This window comes from Camelina sativa, chromosome 11, assembly GCF_000633955.1.
Source record: "Camelina sativa cultivar DH55 chromosome 11, Cs, whole genome shotgun sequence".
NCBI lineage: Eukaryota > Viridiplantae > Streptophyta > Magnoliopsida > Brassicales > Brassicaceae > Camelina > Camelina sativa.
In genome coordinates, this window is record NC_025695.1 from 37,195,885 (window position 1) to 37,213,634 (window position 17,750).

General features: G+C 34.2%; 3 protein-coding genes and 1 long non-coding RNA gene across 4 annotated transcripts; 3 read left to right on the plus strand and 1 right to left on the minus strand.

The window, feature by feature from the left end:
- Positions 8,750–12,779, plus strand: LOC104725373 (probable pectate lyase 20). The gene is made up of 6 exons (XM_010444039.2): positions 8,750–8,936; positions 9,315–9,380; positions 11,228–11,870; positions 11,976–12,079; positions 12,154–12,292; positions 12,376–12,779. Exons 1-6 carry the CDS (start codon positions 8,857–8,859, stop codon positions 12,595–12,597), a joined length of 1,254 nt encoding a protein of 417 aa, XP_010442341.1. The 5' UTR covers positions 8,750–8,856; the 3' UTR covers positions 12,598–12,779.
- LOC104725374 lies at positions 13,247–14,769 on the plus strand. Its single transcript, XR_757900.2, has 4 exons — positions 13,247–13,636; positions 13,726–13,786; positions 13,890–13,975; positions 14,216–14,769. It is a non-coding gene; the product is annotated as an uncharacterized LOC104725374 (long non-coding RNA).
- LOC109127411 (putative defensin-like protein 165) lies at positions 14,787–15,217 on the plus strand. Its single transcript, XM_019232055.1, has 2 exons — positions 14,787–14,838; positions 15,024–15,217. Exons 1-2 carry the CDS (start codon positions 14,787–14,789, stop codon positions 15,215–15,217), a joined length of 246 nt encoding a protein of 81 aa, XP_019087600.1.
- On the minus strand, positions 15,320–17,502 carry LOC104725375 (pentatricopeptide repeat-containing protein At5g48910). Its single transcript, XM_010444040.2, has one exon. It carries the CDS (start codon positions 17,415–17,417, stop codon positions 15,477–15,479), a length of 1,941 nt encoding a protein of 646 aa, XP_010442342.1. The 5' UTR covers positions 17,418–17,502; the 3' UTR covers positions 15,320–15,476.

A 17,750-nucleotide genomic window follows, 5' to 3' on the forward strand; every position in this document is an offset into this window, starting at 1 on the left:
GAGATGCAACTGTTGAAATTTTCTGTCAAAAAATATACATATTTTACGAAAAGGTACGACGAAAAATCGCAACTGTTGTTGGCATTTATTCAGATTGTTATTATTATATAGATTTAGAAATATTTTGGACTTTGTACATTTTCTACTTCCTAATTACTTTGCCAAAAAAACAAAATAAATAAACCCAAGTACACCTTGTTTGTATAATACTGTACCGATGAAGAGAAACGACGCTGTTGTGATAATGATAATTTTTCCAAAACGATACCTTATTTCACTACTCGGCCCAAGTCATTCGTCCTGGCTGAGGGGATTAGACAAATTGTTAGTGTATATGTCAACAAACACGCTTCATATTTATTCATGTGATAATTTGTTAGATAGTTAGGACTTAGGAGTCTTCCAGGCTTCTGCCATAGTGCCATATTTGATATAGGTTCGATCGATGATCAGCAAACCCCCACCGACATGAAACGAGACAAATCCGGTTCCATAATCAACATTAGCCGCAATGCCCGTTCCATTTCCTTCAAAGATCGAAACCAAGGTAAGTCTCGAGGCGTGAACTACAACCTTCATGACAAGAAGGCCAACACCAATAAAAGCGGTAGTGGTTTCCTCTACAAAACCTCGTGTTACTTGGAGTCGCATTAATAATCGGTTGCAAAACCCAAAAAGGCCAACATCAATAAAATAATGAAGGTTGCCGATCCTAAGTGATTAGCCGAGACTTCACTCAAATTCAGTAATTCACCATTACGAGTCGTTAAGGTCATGTCATGGACTCCATAAGCTTTGTATAGGAAGTATCACGCGAAATCACCAAGAGAAATCTTGGAATGAGGTTTCGTAAGAGTCACCGAGTCAGTCAAATAAAAGTCTTCGATACGGTCAAAGTTGTATAAACTCGTTACCCAAATGAAGATACTCTTAATAGGTTAGGAAGCCGCAAAGAGATTCATATGCTTCTAGCGAGAATGAGGTTACAGAAATTTGTTGAGATGCACTTAAGAGTTAGGAAAGAGAAACGGTTGAGTGCCTTCGCATGATGACAATCAAAAGAATCACTCATTCAACAACTTGTCATCTGCTATGCTTTCAAGATTTCGATCAAACTAAGTATATATTCCCTTTGCATTATAAAGGATGATTTTCTAGTATTTTTTTTGTATCACAAAAAAATAATTTTCTGTATGCTTTTATCAATTAATGCTAAGAAATTGTAAATTTCTAAAACCAATGAGAATTTAAAAGTTTGATGAAATACTATTGGTTAATAATTATAAAATATCTTATTATAAATAAATAATACACTTATTGCTAAACATTAAATATTTTTCTTAATTCATATAAAAATCTTAAAACATCATCTATTGTGATATTTTTTAAATTAAATATCGACATTTTCTCATTTAAAAAATAAAAAATTTATGTTTCTTATCAAGTAGAAAGTTTATCTACACTTTTGTAATTATTTGTCTTTTTTTATCGATAATATCATATATAAATAGCATTTCTCTTGAATATTTTCTCTCAAATCCAATATAACTTTACCTTGTTTTTTCCTTTATTTTTTTTATCGTATAATATTTTTCAATCAATACATACATCTATATATATATATATATAGTATTTTACTAATTTGAAATCAGAGTCTTCTAAAAACACGATTCATTTTATTCGCAACACTACCCAATTTTCCTCCTGTTTTCTTGTTTTTCTAAATTAATTTCCAGCCAAATCTCATACTTTCTCTCATTTTACTAATTCAAACAACATAAAATCTTCAGAAGCACTATATCAATAGTATTACACAAGCTTCCAAGTGTATGTTTCTTGCTCATAATAATTAAGAACATTATCCTATGTAGGGATGGACTCGCTCTATCGGATTCGGATTCGCACATTTCTCACTCTCCTTGACATATACGTATATTGATTATAAACCATATGGGAGAAGAAGCTAAGATGCGGTGAAAAATGAAAATATTTACTCATGTGGACATTATAAGACCTACGACTTAAATACATTAGCTGTTAAATGTTTAATTATTTCTTTAGTTTGTCTCTTGTTTTTTTCCTCTCAAATATATCATCCAGTAATGTTGCCACCGAATGAAGAATGGATCGAAGGACACACACACATGACATGATCCGTTGTTGGCCGGACTTATTATTGTTGTCATTGAATATCTCTGCATATTGTATAATATTAGATCTCTTAATTAATGTTGATCAGTCTCGAAGCCTAATCACTGTCCAACATGTGAAAATCGATGATACAGCTGAATTGTGTGTTTCTGTGTACTTTTGGAAACTAGAGATTATTGAGATTTTGTATGTAAAATTAATTAGTAATATAAAATTTAATCAAATCAGAAATAAAATACAAAACAGTATCAGAAAAACAAAAACTTCTTGACTTGGTTCAAGAAAACTACACTGACAAAATGTGCAATGTTCCGTTAAATTTGTGAAGGATTGTGATTAGTCTATTATCTATAATATGCAATTTCCTTGATTTCTGCTAATATCCAATCATATACAAATTAGCAAATATATACAAAATATAATCATCAACTATATAATATACAGTAGTGACTAATTATAATGTTATACAGTAAGTTAGTAACAAATCTTGTTTTCGGTAACATAAATTTTGTTTTTTCCGTATCATACACTATTTTCTATAAACATTGTTACAAATAATATTTTAGCTGTAGATCAGAAACTTTTTCCTTAAATCGCTTAAATTTTTCTTTAAATTATCGTTTAACTTTTTCTTTCTTGGCATCAAACATGACTGTATATTATATGTACAGTAGTACAAAAACAGTATAAGCAAAACATTAACGTTTTCGTTAAAACATATAGTAGTAGAAAACTATTTATATATAAATAAACGATGGTGATTGGGTCTTCAAGGCTAGAACTAGAACGAGACGTAACTTTTGATTGGTTAGTTTATATGATCTGCCACGTTAATCTAATCACCGGCGTGTTTTCCGGACATTCGACGCCGACAAGCAGATAATATTACATTTATGACAAACAAATGACGTGGCCACTTTTATGAGAAGAACGAGTCGGAATGAACCAGCCGTCCGGGCACGTGACCCATCTGACCCACCACACGTGATAGAGAGAGATGAGATGAGATGAGAGAGTGTCAAGTGCGGTAAGAATTTAAAGTAGAAAAAAATGTGGTTTGTTTTGTTCTTTGGGTATTAAACAAAATTTGGAAAAGGATGTTTTCTTTTTTCATTTTGGTAATAAAAAGTGTCGTAAATCTTATGTTGATTATGTCTATCAGATCCAAACAATTTTGATTTAATAGCAAGTTTAAAAAAGAATAAAATAATTAATTTTTGTTTCTAATTAATAACAACTGGTGGCTGTCTTCTACTAATTTAATTTTTACTTTAACAAAAAAAAAAAAACAACTGGTGGCCAAAAATAATCAAGAAGCATATTGAAATCGTCATCATAAGAACATTATAACTAAATCATTTTTTAAACAGTTTTTAAACGGATTTGTGCACTATTTTTAGTTATTCTCATATTTATATACGAACAAAAATTTCCATCAATTACATATACCTCAACTGGATAAAAGCAACTAAAATTACAACTTTTTCAACTTTTAAGAATCTTTTTAACCGTACAATGTCTTATATCCGTAGCTAGTGTGTTCATTGAGTAATATAACGACTAGTTAAAATTCATTCCAAAATTTCTCTATAAACATTAACATAGAGCAATGATAAATAACTGAGGGAAATTAGTTTTAGTTGCTTGTCAATTGCAAGAACAGTATTTATATACTAATTAAGAGTCATCAATGAACGGTGATAAGTAACTGAAAAACAGAAGTAATATGCATTTGGTAAACATACCTTTTTCATCATATCATCAAACAGCCTCCTAGTATTTCGAATGTAATTATGTTAGGTATCCTTTGTAGTTTTTATTGGTAAACTCATCAACTGAATTCTTGAATGGAACTGAATTAAGGATTCCATATTTTAGACTTTAGAGACTACCAATAAAAAAATATGTATCTATATGGTGGACCCTGATGAATTACGAGAAGCTTAATGCAATAAAGAAAAATAGTTCATCCATATATAGGTTAATAAACATAATAACCAATCTTTATCAAAGAACAAAATTGCAACGTAATACGGTTGATACTTTTCATGAAAACAACTGAAGTTCCAAAAGATTCATATTTCATAGACAAAAATACTGAATTTTGTTTACTCGGTTAGTAATAAATATAGATACTTATCATGAAAAGTTAAAAACGGTTTAAAATGGGATAGCTATATTGGTTAATGAGTTTAATTGGGAATTGCCCTCCTAAATTGATGATATTATTGGGGCCTAGATCATCAGCTTTGGCAGCTTTTATTCTGAGTTGAATCTCTATATATGTATGATATTAGATGGGAAAATGTATTTCAAAAAAGATAGATTGATTAAGTCACTAGATATATAAAACTCAAGTTCATAGAACACTGAAATTACAAATTTAAATTGACTAAACTATGGAAAAAATAACGTTAATTATATCATGAGCAACAATAATTTTCTTTTTTAATTTTTTTTAAAAATTAGATAATTCTCACGAACTATTATGCCAGCAAATTGAAAACTTTTATCTACTCCAAATATTACGTGTCTAATGAAAGGTTTCAGAATCTACTTGAAATGACAAAACATTCAACTTGATTGAAATTACATTTGCGACTTATGATTCATCTTCGTCAAATTAGATACTTTTAGTGAAGTTAAGATTTATGAATGAATATAAGAATTTCTAATTTAAAAACAGAAATGACATTAAAGACATTGTATTTTTGTATACATTGATTTTTTATATATCTCAAATGATCTATCCAGTGAAAATTTTATAATTTTTAATGCTAAATGATGAAGTTAGAGTTTTATTTCGTGAATTATGCAAAAAATAGATTAATTTTTTGGTTTACAATAAATATTTTGCCAACATATAAACTCGATTGTTGAGATTTTATCCAATAAATTTAAAGGTGAGCGGAATGAAAGTGTAAAAAACGCCACTAAACTATTTCTCTGTTATGGTTACACTTGGATGTAGGATTGTAACTATATTTACAAATTTTTAGTTATTGTTAATTCATATTTTATGTGACAAATATATTAATGTTTTACCATTACAAAACATGAAAAATGTGAGCGATATGGAACTAAGAGCATACGCATACAGAGAAAAAACTTATCACATAAAAAGAGCGCTTCCAGGCACAATTATCGAGAAGCTCTTTATTTTTAATATTTCCGACGCCGATAGAGCTTCGGCTCGTCGGCGTCGGGATCGCTATCTTTTTTCGTGTCGGTTTTTTTGCAACTTCTCTCTGTTCTCTCGTGTCTCGTTCGTTCCCCCAATTACCACATATTAGTTATTTCTTTCTTTTCTCTGGCGCTACCCGACGAGCCAGAAAGTGACAGAGCCCGACAATGGTTCCTGGTGAACCATCTACCCCATGCTCTGCTTACGCCGTCCTGGAAGCTAGCAGAAAAAGATGCCCGCGAATCCAAATTAACCTCAAAGCTTGAAGATGGAATCTGCCCTAAACCATCTCTTAGATCTTGGGCTCCTAGATGCCTCATGTTGCTCGTCAATTGCGAACCTCATCAGAATTTCAAAGCTGCAACGATTGTTTTGGCGAGGATGTTGACGGCGGCAAGAGTAACCCTAATCCAACTGATGATTTTAAAATAGCAAATAAAACAGAGTCTCGGCCCAACAACACATTTGCTATAACTTTTATTTTACCAGATTGGACCACGTTTGTCTTATTCCTTCTCATGGCAAGCCCATTAACATTTGTTCTTCTATATGGTGGGGATGGTCGTGAACGCTTTTCTTCCACGGATGCAACAAAAGAGGATCCTAATGCTGCAATCTCCGCTAGCCCTGTTAACGGAGCAGATATCCGCTTTTTTTGGGATATCTGTATCCATATCCGTATCTGTTTTATCTGTAATTTATTATCCGTATTCGTATCCAAAGATTTTGGATATCCGTTATCCGGATATCCGTTAAAATTTCGACTATCCGCGAATATCCGTAAAAAAATAAAATAAAATAAAAATATTTATTTTAAACTAAAATACAGCATATTTTGGGGAAAATATCGTATATTCGTATCTAAATACTGGACATCCGTGAAAAAACAAATATCCGTTATAAAATTTAGCATTATCCGTATCCGTATCCGTATATAATAAAGGATGTTTGAAAAAAGCGGATATCCGTTATTCGTTTTTAAAATTTAGCACTATTCGTATTCGTATCCGTATCCGTTTTATTTGCTATTTCACTATCCGTATCCGTATCCGCTCGCCCGGATATCCGTTTTTTTCGGAGCAGATTCGGATACGAATACGGATATCCGCGGATATCGGATATTAATCTCAGGGCTAATCTCCGCCTCTCCTCGATGGTGGCTGAGCTATTCTCGGATTATAAAGCACAATTGTCACACACCGGTTATTGCCTTCAATTCCAAGGGAATCCAATACCCACTCACTTCCACATGTCAGATTTGATTTCAGCTCCTTTATCACGATTGCTATTTGAGTGCCCTCGAACCAAGTACTAGAACAGCTCGTCAATTCGTATCTCGTCGATTCACCAGTATAAGAATGAAGAGGAACGACATTATGATCCCATTTCCATGGAGCGGTGATTACCTTATACTCTTCATTATGTCAGCTCTGTCTCTTACAAAACCCAAACCTCTACAAGCACCTTTTAGCAACATCAAGGATAGTATTCGTGAATGTAGAGATGTAGAGAAGAATGGCATAAGGTTGGTCACAAACCTAACCCTTATTAAATCCAGGTCTGATCCAAGTTATTGTTGGCCAAACCTTAGCAGATGGTTGTATCAAGATTACAAACTCGCTGGCCGAAAACTCCAGCTGAGAAGTAATTCATCATCATGGTTATGGTTCTGTCTTAAGCAATCGAGATATCTGGTACTAATATTCCTTATGTTTATGATATTCGAATCCCAAAGCGTGAAGTGTTATGACATGTGTGGCCCGACTCCCCTCTCCAAACCGCCTAAAGGATGTAAGCTCGGGTTTGTTTCCCCCTTCGAGTGCAAAACCGACTACAAGCTTTGTGTGGAATTCCTTAACCTCCATGACCTTTGGCTTCATGGGAGGGAGGACCCACCTGCTTTGTTACAGTTTGCACCTATCACTTCAGAATCCCGATAGAAGCTTTACCTAAAGGTATGTGCTTTAAGTTTAAGAGTTTAAAAAACGTTGAGTTATGGCTCTTGAACCGTCTCTTTCCGGCGAGAACCCTTACTTGTACCCTTCATATGGTACATCTTTCTAAAAGCTCTTATGCGGGTGTCGCGCGAGCCGTTTATGACCACTTGTTGGTCGAGGAATTCGAGAAGTCTTTCTTCAAGTTCAATTCCGCTTTGGTCTCAAAAGATTTTTCAAAACTTGCAAGCCTTTCAAAGTCAAACACCTTTTTGGAAAACTCATGGAACTCCTATCCTTATTTGCTTTGTATCTCTTTAGCCTTTGTTTGTTGTTGCTACTTTGTTGTAAGACCATCTCTAATGGTTTTCCCTATTTTTTCTTCTATAATAGAGGATCTCTATAATAGAGGAGAGGTTTGCTCCAATGGTTTTCTCTATTTTTTTCTCTAAAAAAAATTCCAAATAGATTTTTTATTTTATTTTACAATTAACACCTTTTATTTATAAAAATTGCAAACTAACCCATGTTACTTTAAATTTGTAACACTTTCACAAAATTATTATTTATATTTAAATTAAATATTTTAGCGATATTGGTGGTTCCCAAAGTAATTTACCTGATTATTAAGTTATTAGTTTTTGTTGTATTTAAATAATTATTATGGATTGAATGAAAAATAAATTTTATAATTTATATAAATTATCTTTTCCAAATGGTAGTCTCAATATTTTAGACTAAATATTTATACATAAATTTATATTATTAGTTTTTAAAAATACTTATTTTATTAAATTTGTATTATTAGTTCTTAAAAATATTTATTTTATTTATTTTGGTCATAAATAAAAGAAGTTAAAGATTAAGAGGACTATTTTGAAAATAAAATAGTTCACCTCTATTTATAGAGGAAAACATAGAGTTCCTCTAAAAATAGAGAAAAAAATAACAATCTCTATTTTAAGTAAAAATAAAGATCCATTGGAGCAAAACTATTCTATAATAGAGTTTACAGGTGAAATAGAGGATGATTAGAGATGCCCCTATCATTGTAATCTTGGTTTCATGTAATTTTGTTTTTTTTAGATGAATGAAAACAAGTTGTTTGATAAAAAAAAAAAAAATGTGAGCGATATGCAATTATATCATCAATTCTCATTAGTATATCCACTTTTATTGGAAAAAAACTGAGTTAGTACAATTTCTCTTTGCCTCTTGTTTGTATAATTTGTCTCTTGTCGTATCACCTACATTTTCAGCATTGGATGTAAATACCCAAAATAATAATGGTAAATAAACATACATATCAGCATTGGCCCATTTCGATGTAACTATGTTCATGACAGGATTTTAACAAAAGAAATAATAATGCAGAAACTGAATAATCTATATTCTAAATAGTTTAATTAAGCAAAACATTATTCTAGTGAAAAATGTCACAACCCATTTTTTTTTTCTCTTATATATTGACTCATTCCCTGAAGCCTTTCTTTAACTCTCTTCTTCTTCTTCTTTCTTCTTACACAATAGACCGACACAAGCCTCTGTCTCAGACAGAGACAAAGAAACAGAACAGCAGCAATAACAATGGCTTCCACGCAAGTACTTGTCTTCCTCGCTTCTGCATTACTCCTATCAATGTTCTTCTCTGGTGTTGATTCCACAAGGTATCATCAATAATAATCGAAATGTTTTTGAGTAAAATCTTTTACGTGATCTGGTTCATGGAAGCATTGAAGTTCCAACTACTCAATCTATGGTGGAACAAGAAAACCCTTTTTCTTACTGATCATCATAATTTGTATTTTTGTATTATAGATCTAAACATTGAAAGGAACTTCTATATATTTTTTTTTTTTCTAAAATTGATCATGTACAGATCCATTTGCTAACAACAGTGTGTTATTAGAGTTTTATTGTACTGTATATTGATTATGTGAGGTTTAGTATATTGCTATTATATAATTGAGTTGTTTCATTTCGGGTTTATAGATAGTAATTGCAGTTTTGTTTGATCAATGAATTAATTAAATTGTTATATTCAGGTCTAATGAAACATGGCATGAACATGCAGTTGAGAATCCAGATGAAGTAGCTGCAATGGTGGACATGTGAGTTTCTATGTTGCTTAAATTTTGTGTTTTAGCTTTATTACATAAATAATGATCATGGTTATTGTTTGTACTCTAATCAAGTAGTGTAAGTATTCTATTTCGTTTAATGCGATTGGTTAGTTATTAGTAAAAAAACAATTAAAATACAGTTAAACTCTAACGCCTAGTTTCTCTTTACGTTTTTTTTGGTTGGATAAATTCATGTGATCTTCTTTTATAAATTACTTTAAGAAAATTAAAAATCAGAAAAACTGGTGAAAGTTGTATTTATGTGGAGCAGGGCTCACATGGTGTTTCTGTAAGAATTTTTTATACATTCTGGTCAAAAGGGTCAAAATCCATAGGGCTAAACACTACACCTCGATTCTGTTTTTTTCGTACTTTAGTTTTTTTTTTCTTTTTTTTTTCTTTGTTGTATTTATTTTCTACTTTTCTCCTGTATATAATACTATATGATAAATATTTTCTCTTATAGTAACAAAGTTAACCGTTTTTAACTAAAGTATTTTCTTGGTTCCCGCGCACTGACTTTTTCAACAAGAAAATCTTTTAGTGACTCTAAAATAAATTGATCTATATTATGATTTCACATTTATCATTGATAAATACATGTAATATTAAAGATATAAATTTTTAGAAAGTTGAACATGGAATATTTTTTCTTGAGAAAAAAGTGGAAATTTGGTTTTCATATTTAAAATGAACAATCAAATGGGTCTGAGTAAATAATAATTAGTTAAGAATGATTTTTATGTTATCTTATTCTGATAAAGTAGTAAAGAATGAGTTGTTTATGCTTATTCTTTACTGAGCGATTCAGAGTTATGGGTGGAGGAGCAGACATGAAACATCATGCATAACATGGTTTCATTTAGTTGAGTTGGATTTGGATGGGATTCTTCATTTAATGCAATGCCACCAGTTCTTATATAGATGAAATAAATTATTTTCGTTTAAAAAAAATCTTATGGAATTATTGTAGACATTGGTCCAAAAACACGTGTAATGTTCTTGTTTTTGTTTTTAAAGAGAAAACATGTGTAAATGTTCCAACACCTAATCTTTAGAACAGTGGTTTGCCCACCAGCCCCCATGCATCTGCCTCGTGCTGTGTTCTCCCCAATTCTTTCTTTGGTAACAGTAGTTTCGGTCTTATCTCGTTATTACTAATTGCAATAGTTTTTGAGGATATGCACATTTGTTGATTTGTTTCTGTCTTTCAAAATAATTTTTAAAACAAATTTCTTATGCTGCCCTAAAATAAAATAAAATATTATAGCGAAGGTGGTAATAGTTGAAAATGCTTTTGAGTAATAAAATCCGACATACTATTCATTTACCATGTGTAAGTGAAACAGTCTAAATATGCCCCCAATTAAATTTTGTTCTTTATGCATATAGTAAATTAGAGCCTAATTATATTACATCAAATAAATGTTGTCAGAAAAATAGATTTATTACATTAAATAAATTCTATAATTGTTCTTACGAAGAAACCGAAAAATAGTTTGGAATTTTGGATAAACGCCTGATATGTCGGATTGTTACTTAAAAGACAACTTCTATCATTCACGCCATTTATAAGATTTTTAGCAATTTGTTTCCTTTTTTTATATAGAAATGTATGGGAATTTTTCTTTTTCTTTTTGTCAACAGAAATTGAACATTCCTGATTGTGCAATATATGTTCCCACCGACGCAAATATTGTTCCAAATGACCCTTAAGCTTTTACAATTTACATTAAGTGGCCGACCCAATTAGTTCAATTTAAATTTTTATTTGGTTCAATAAATCCGGTTTTGATGGAACATTGCATTGAATAACCGGTTTTAATGGTTCACAGGAGCATTAAGAACAGCACAGCGAGAAGAAGACTAGGATACTTCTCATGCTCTACAGGAAACCCAATAGACGATTGTTGGCGTTGTGACCGGAAATGGCAATTCAGGCGAAAACGTCTAGCCAATTGCGCAATCGGGTTCGGTCGCAACGCAATCGGAGGCCGAGACGGTCGTTACTACGTAGTAAGTGACCCAAACGACGATAACCCGGTTAACCCTAGACCGGGAACGTTACGTCACGCAGTGATTCAAGAAGAGCCACTTTGGATCGTCTTTAAACGTGACATGGTCATTACATTAAAACAAGAGCTGATCATGAACAGTTTCAAAACAATCGATGGTCGTGGCGTTAATGTTCACATAGCTAATGGTGCATGTCTCACGATTCAGTTCGTGACTAACATTATCATCCATGGGATTCATATTCATGATTGTAGACCTACTGGTAACGCTATGGTTAGAAGCTCTCCTTCGCATTATGGTTGGAGAACTATGGCTGATGGAGATGGGATCTCCATTTTTGGGTCTAGTCATATTTGGATTGATCATAATTCGCTTTCGAATTGTGCTGATGGGCTTATTGATGCTGTAATGGCTTCAACTGCCATTACCATCTCCAACAATTACTTCACACACCACAATGAGGTAATAATTTAGTTCAGAATTTCTACAGTTTTTGGTTGCTTGAATCGAAAGTTAGGGTTTTTTTTGGTAGTGAGGATTAATCATTAATGGATTGCGTTGTGACAGGTTATGTTATTGGGGCATAGTGATACCTATACAAGGGACAGGGTTATGCAAGTTACAATCGCTTATAACCACTTTGGTGAAGGTCTTATTCAGAGAATGCCAAGGTATTTTGGCCTAACTTATGAGCTTTATCTTCAGAAAACTCGACAAAATAAACGTTTTTTTTCATTAATTGTAGGTGTAGGCATGGATATTTTCATGTAGTTAACAATGACTACACGCATTGGGAAATGTATGCGATTGGTGGCAGTGCGAGTCCTACCATTAACAGTCAGGGAAACAGATATCTCGCCCCAAGAAACCGGTTTGCGAAAGAGGTAGGTCGACTAGCTCAAAGGACAGACCTTTATGGTATCATCTAAATTCATACAACAACAAACTGGTGGGATGCATGTTTCAGGTGACAAAGAGAGACTATGCAGGGCAATGGCAATGGAGGCATTGGAATTGGAGATCAGAAGGAGATCTATTCTTAAACGGAGCTTTCTTTACACGTTCTGGATCAGGACTTGGAGCTAGCTACGCTAGAGCTTCAAGTTTAGCTGCCAAATCGTCATCCCTTGTTGGTGTCATCACCTACAATGCCGGTGCTCTTAATTGCAGAGGTGGTCGCCGGTGTTAATAGTTTACTAAGAATTTAATCTTGTTTTGGGTTCTTGCATTATACATGGCAATAGCACTATTCAAAATGTCAGAGGCTTGATTTAAAAACTGCCTCAACTGTATTATAAAGCTGTATGATTTGTTTCACCGCCAATTATTGATGTATTTATAAAAGCAAACAAAGTTGGAACTCTTCCTTTACTCTCTCATCTTAGGATAACAAAACGTAGCACTTCTTTGGGGATCGTATGCTTTGAAATGAATACAATGCATAGTGTTAGTAAATTTATCATCAGCTGGGCTAAGGGCTAAGAGTAGCCCATCTCGTGTTTTAGGCTAAGCATGCTACATGTTGTTCGGGTGTTACTATGGAGTCGTAGACCGAAGTTAAAATGGGGGTTAGAGCCGGACTGAGCATGCTTAGTCGATGATAACATCTTTATTAATGATGGAGAAGTGTGGGGTATGGTGTCAATGGGAATAAGAGGGGATGTGAAGGTGGTGGTGGTGGAACCACGTGAGAGGAGACAAGAACCACATGAGAGCATATGAGGAAGTAAAAGAAAGGGCCTTAATATCATTGTCATGTTATGTTGTTGATATTGATAAGATAGGTTTGGCCAATGGCTTGTTTCTCCTTCATTAAATATTTGTTTCACTAAACACTCTGTTATGCTAATCTTTCCTTCCTAACATGTCACATGTATTATCTTTATTAATTTTAATTGTATCTAAAGGAGTAATTTATTTGGAGGAATTGGTTAAAATGCCTCTTTTCGTAAATGTCCATTCTCTATTTTTTTCTTTAAAGTTTACTTTACAATCTGAGATCTACCCAAATCACTTTATAAAATGTTTTAGATACCTAATATTACTGTAAAATTAAGCTAAGTCATGCTTACGAAATGTTTCTTGTGCATTTTGGCTTCAAAAGTGTGACGATGAGTCTTGCAAATACACGACACGCAGCCCCAACTTTCGTCTGCTCGGTGACCGTACGTGAACGGTGAACAGTTTGCCCAAACTATCCTAACTGTACTGGAACCCTCTTAAGAAAGGTATAAGTCCTCATCCTCCTTGTAAGAACTTCTATCTTTCTGTTGCTTTATAGGACAACTTTTTGACTCCCAGCCTTGTTTTATTACAGTACACTGAAGCAGACTTGTACATGCAGCCACATCTTAGAGACACAATGCTCTCAAGAAAAGGTTTCTACTTTCAACCTCATTGCTTCTAATGTAAGTGTTATCACAATCAATTTCTGTTCTCTAGATCCCTAATAATAACCTCTCTGGCATTTCAAAAAAGCAGAAGAATGTTGGTGTCAGAATTCAAGTAGAAAAAGCAATGACGAAGATAAGACCTGCGGTTGAGTCAGCAGCATCCATGGCTCGAAGGTATACGAGACCGGCGTGCCTACGGATGGCTGCAACTGACAGACATAGCCATTTGATAGTTGTTATAACCATTTCATGTAGTTAAATTTATATCATCTTAAAAGCGTATTATCGTAACACTTTGAAATTTAACCAATACAAGACTTGAACAATTATTTTTTACTCCTGTTTCTGTGGTAGATACTAAGAGGGAATCTGACTTCTAATAATCTCACTGTCTGAATGTTGTCTTTAAATCAGAGCTGCTGTGGAAAAGCACATTTCCTGAGTTGCTTCTGGTACTTACGGGTTAACCAGTGAGTGAGAACTACCAAGCGGAGTCTCAAGGTTCAGCTCTTTGCTCAAAGCCCAAAGGTTCCATTGCTCCTTGTCTGTGTTGCCGGTAGAACTGGTGGTAATCGCAGAGAATTTAGGCCTAAACCATCCATAATTAACGGCTACAGTTGGCAATTATGCAGTCATTGAGTTAATCAAATGATGGCTTTTACAAATTTTTAATACAAAAATTTGTAAAAAATAATCCTTTAAAATCAAATCTCCCTAATTTTACTTATATACTTGCCATACTAAGTTTGTTCTTCTGGCAGTAAACTGTGTTATAATCATCTTTCTCCCTTATATGATTCTATACATCTCTCTGCGTATAATTATATATCTTCTCTAGTTAATTAATATTGAATGATGATTGCGTCTTCTAAGCTAGAGTGCTGTATATAATTGTTGGCCATGAGCTCATGATTCTCATCAAAAAATTCACAGTTCACTCGATCTCTTTCTCTGACATTTTTCAAATATTAATAAGTCTCGCACCATGAACAAACAATTACTTTCTTATTTCATAGTTTTTGTGGTTCTCTTCTCAGGTAATTAACTTTATTCTTATAAGTTATAATTTCATATTATTGTATATACTCAACGATCTAATATGTTAATATAGAATGAGTTTTGAAATATTAAGCTAATGAAGCATACTAATGTTATAACTTATATACAGTTTTCAATCTATTCATACATATCTATGAACTTATATACTCACTATTGGTTGCAGTATTGTCGATTGTTCCCAAAACTGAGGCACAAAAGAGATGCATACAAGAACTAGAGCAGGGGAAACAATGTTTGTTGGCAAAGTGTAGAGAACGGTGTTTCAAGAATTTAAATGGATTCGGAAGTTGTGTTGAGAAGCCACCAGGCTCTGATCGGTACATTTGTAACTGTTTCTACAGTTGTGGTGCACAATGATCTCCTAGAGTGTTCGATAACGTAAACTTAGTTAAACATTATCATAATTTTTATGGGTTACGAAATTCAATCTTCAAATTATATATGAACGTACTCCTCATCTTGAAATGAAATGATGTTATCAAGATTTTTGTCTTATCAGATTCTAAACTACAGACTACAAAAGTTCAATTATTATCAATGTTGAACCAGCAAAGAAACAACAGACCGTGTGTGCTGCCTGTATCTATAGAGAAAAAAAGTCTTTCTGTTTTTACTTTCACCAATAATCCATGCACGAGCATGAACCATCTTGGAAATGGTGAAAACGTTTCCGGTCTCGGACTGTTATCTTTCTCTTGTAAGCTTTTGAGATGAGTTTAAGGGATGAGTGACAATCCTCACAGATGCGTAGGTTCTTAACAATGCGTATTGGTTTGCCAGGGCTCGTACTTATCAACCCAAACGCTGTAGCGATCTTCTCGCTGTGGTAATGAAGTGCGTTTTCTTTATCCTCTTCCTCCAAGTTTAACAAAACCTGTGTGGTGATTGGTCTATACCCGGCCACCCTCAGTTTTTCTGAGATTTCTACGAGCATTGAGTTGATTTCTTTGGCTCTCGGGTGAGAATCATCTTCCACAAGAAACTCATGAAGCACGCCATCAATGTCGATCCAACTACACCCGGGATCTTTTCTTATATCCATCTCCTTCATTCTCAGCCTCATCTCTGAAACCTCTGACCAGTTTCCTTGTGAAGCATACATGTTTGAGAGGGCCACATAAGCTCCACTGTCATGAGGAACCATATCCATCAGAATGTCCGCAACACGCTTGCCCATCTCGACATTTCCGTGCATTCTGCAAGCACCCAAAAGTGCTTTCCATATCACATCATCTGGTTTTATAGGCATATTAAGTATGAACTCCTCAGCCTCATCAAGAAGACCAGAACGACCCAATAGATCAACCATACAGCCGTAGTGTTCAATCCTAGGCTCTAACCCATCCACACTCACCATTTCACTAAAATACTTCCTTCCTTCTTCTATTAACCCAGCATGGCTACAAGCAGTCAAGAGATTGATGTAAACAACATCACTAGGCTGAAGTCCAGCCCGCCTCATTTTACAAAAACACTCAATAGCATCACCTGCCTGTCCATGTATAGCAAACCCGTTTATCATCGCACTCCAAGTAATCACATTCTCTCGAGGTACTCTCTCAAACACCTTAACCGCTTTCTCAATGATCCCACATTTCGAGTACATATCAATCAAAGCAGAGCCAAGCACATCATCAATCCTGATACCATTATTCACCGCATAACAATGCAACCATTCTCCTAACTCTAACGACCCGAGCCGTGAAATCGCAGGAAGAACACTAACCAAAGTAACATAATTCGGACGGATATCAAAATCATCTCCTTTCTTCATCTCACAGAAAACCTCAACAGCATCTTTAAAAAACCCGTTCTGCGAATAACCTGATATCATCGTGTTCCAAGAAACAACGCTTCTCTGACGCATTTTGTCGAACAGCATCCGTGCAGCTTTACAATCACCAAGTCTCATATAACCATCAATCATAACATTCCATAACACAACCTCACCATCTCTCTTTCTTCTATCAGCCATCACCACCATATCTTTCTCTATAATGTTCTTATAAAACAACACACAAGCATCTTTCATCAAACCACAGATCACATACATCCTAACGAGATTACTCATGACAAACTCATCACAGCTCAACCCAAGCTTCAAAGCCAACCCATGAATCTGCTTACCTTGTAGAATCTTCCCTGTTTTCGCACAAGCCTTAAGCACAGAAGGAAACGTGAACCGGTTCGGTTCAACGAACTCGTCGCTCATCATCTCACAGAACAATGCGATTGCGATTACAGCTTTGTCTTCTCCATCGCTCTCACTGAAACCTCTGATTATAGTATTCCAAGAGAAGCAATTTCGTTGAGGCATCTGATTAAAGATCTTATGTGCGTATTCGAGGTCACGGTGATGGAGATCGGAGGTAGCACAGAATCGGAGTATCTCTGCGGCGGCGAGAGTGTCTCGCATCTGACCCGATTTGATGAATGCGGCATGGATTTGAGAGAGGTCTCTTATAGTTCGGCATCTGTTGATTTGAGGGAAGAGTGAAGATGGGTGTGTCGCCGGAGAGTTCCCACCGGGAGAGTAAAGGGTCTGTGTTGGGTTCATTGAGAATCAAGAACAGGAAGGGATCGTGTGGCTCTCTGTAAGACTCATTAACAAGATATGAGGATAGTGGCAACAGTCTTAAAGCGGGTGTATTGAAAATATCATTTTTTGGGAGGGTTTTAGGGGATTTAGAAAATTTGGAATTTTGATAGATTTTAGGGAAGTTGATATGATTTATAGTAAAATTCTTTCAAATCCCATCTAAAATTATGAGATTTGGATTTCTGTATTTTTAACTAAATAAATCCTCTGAAATCCTCCAGAATCCCTAAAACTTATTAAAATCTAAATCCACAAACTGTTTTGAATAACAGTGGATTTTAAAGTAGATTT

Bases quoted from the DNA above. Each gene is read 5' to 3' on its own strand.
- LOC104725373 (XM_010444039.2), top strand. From the start codon at position 8,857: ATGGCTTCCACGCAAGTACTTGTCTTCCTCGCTTCTGCATTACTCCTA. The intron at 11,871-11,975 runs GTAATAATTTAG...GCGTTGTGACAG, and splicing joins ACTTCACACACCACAATGAG to GTTATGTTATTGGGGCATAG. The intron at 12,293-12,375 runs GTAGGTCGACTA...TGCATGTTTCAG, and splicing joins GAAACCGGTTTGCGAAAGAG to GTGACAAAGAGAGACTATGC.
- LOC109127411 (XM_019232055.1), top strand. From the start codon at position 14,787: ATGAACAAACAATTACTTTCTTATTTCATAGTTTTTGTGGTTCTCTTC. The intron at 14,839-15,023 runs GTAATTAACTTT...TATTGGTTGCAG, and splicing joins TTTTGTGGTTCTCTTCTCAG to TATTGTCGATTGTTCCCAAA.
- LOC104725375 (XM_010444040.2), bottom strand. From the start codon at position 17,417: ATGAACCCAACACAGACCCTTTACTCTCCCGGTGGGAACTCTCCGGCG.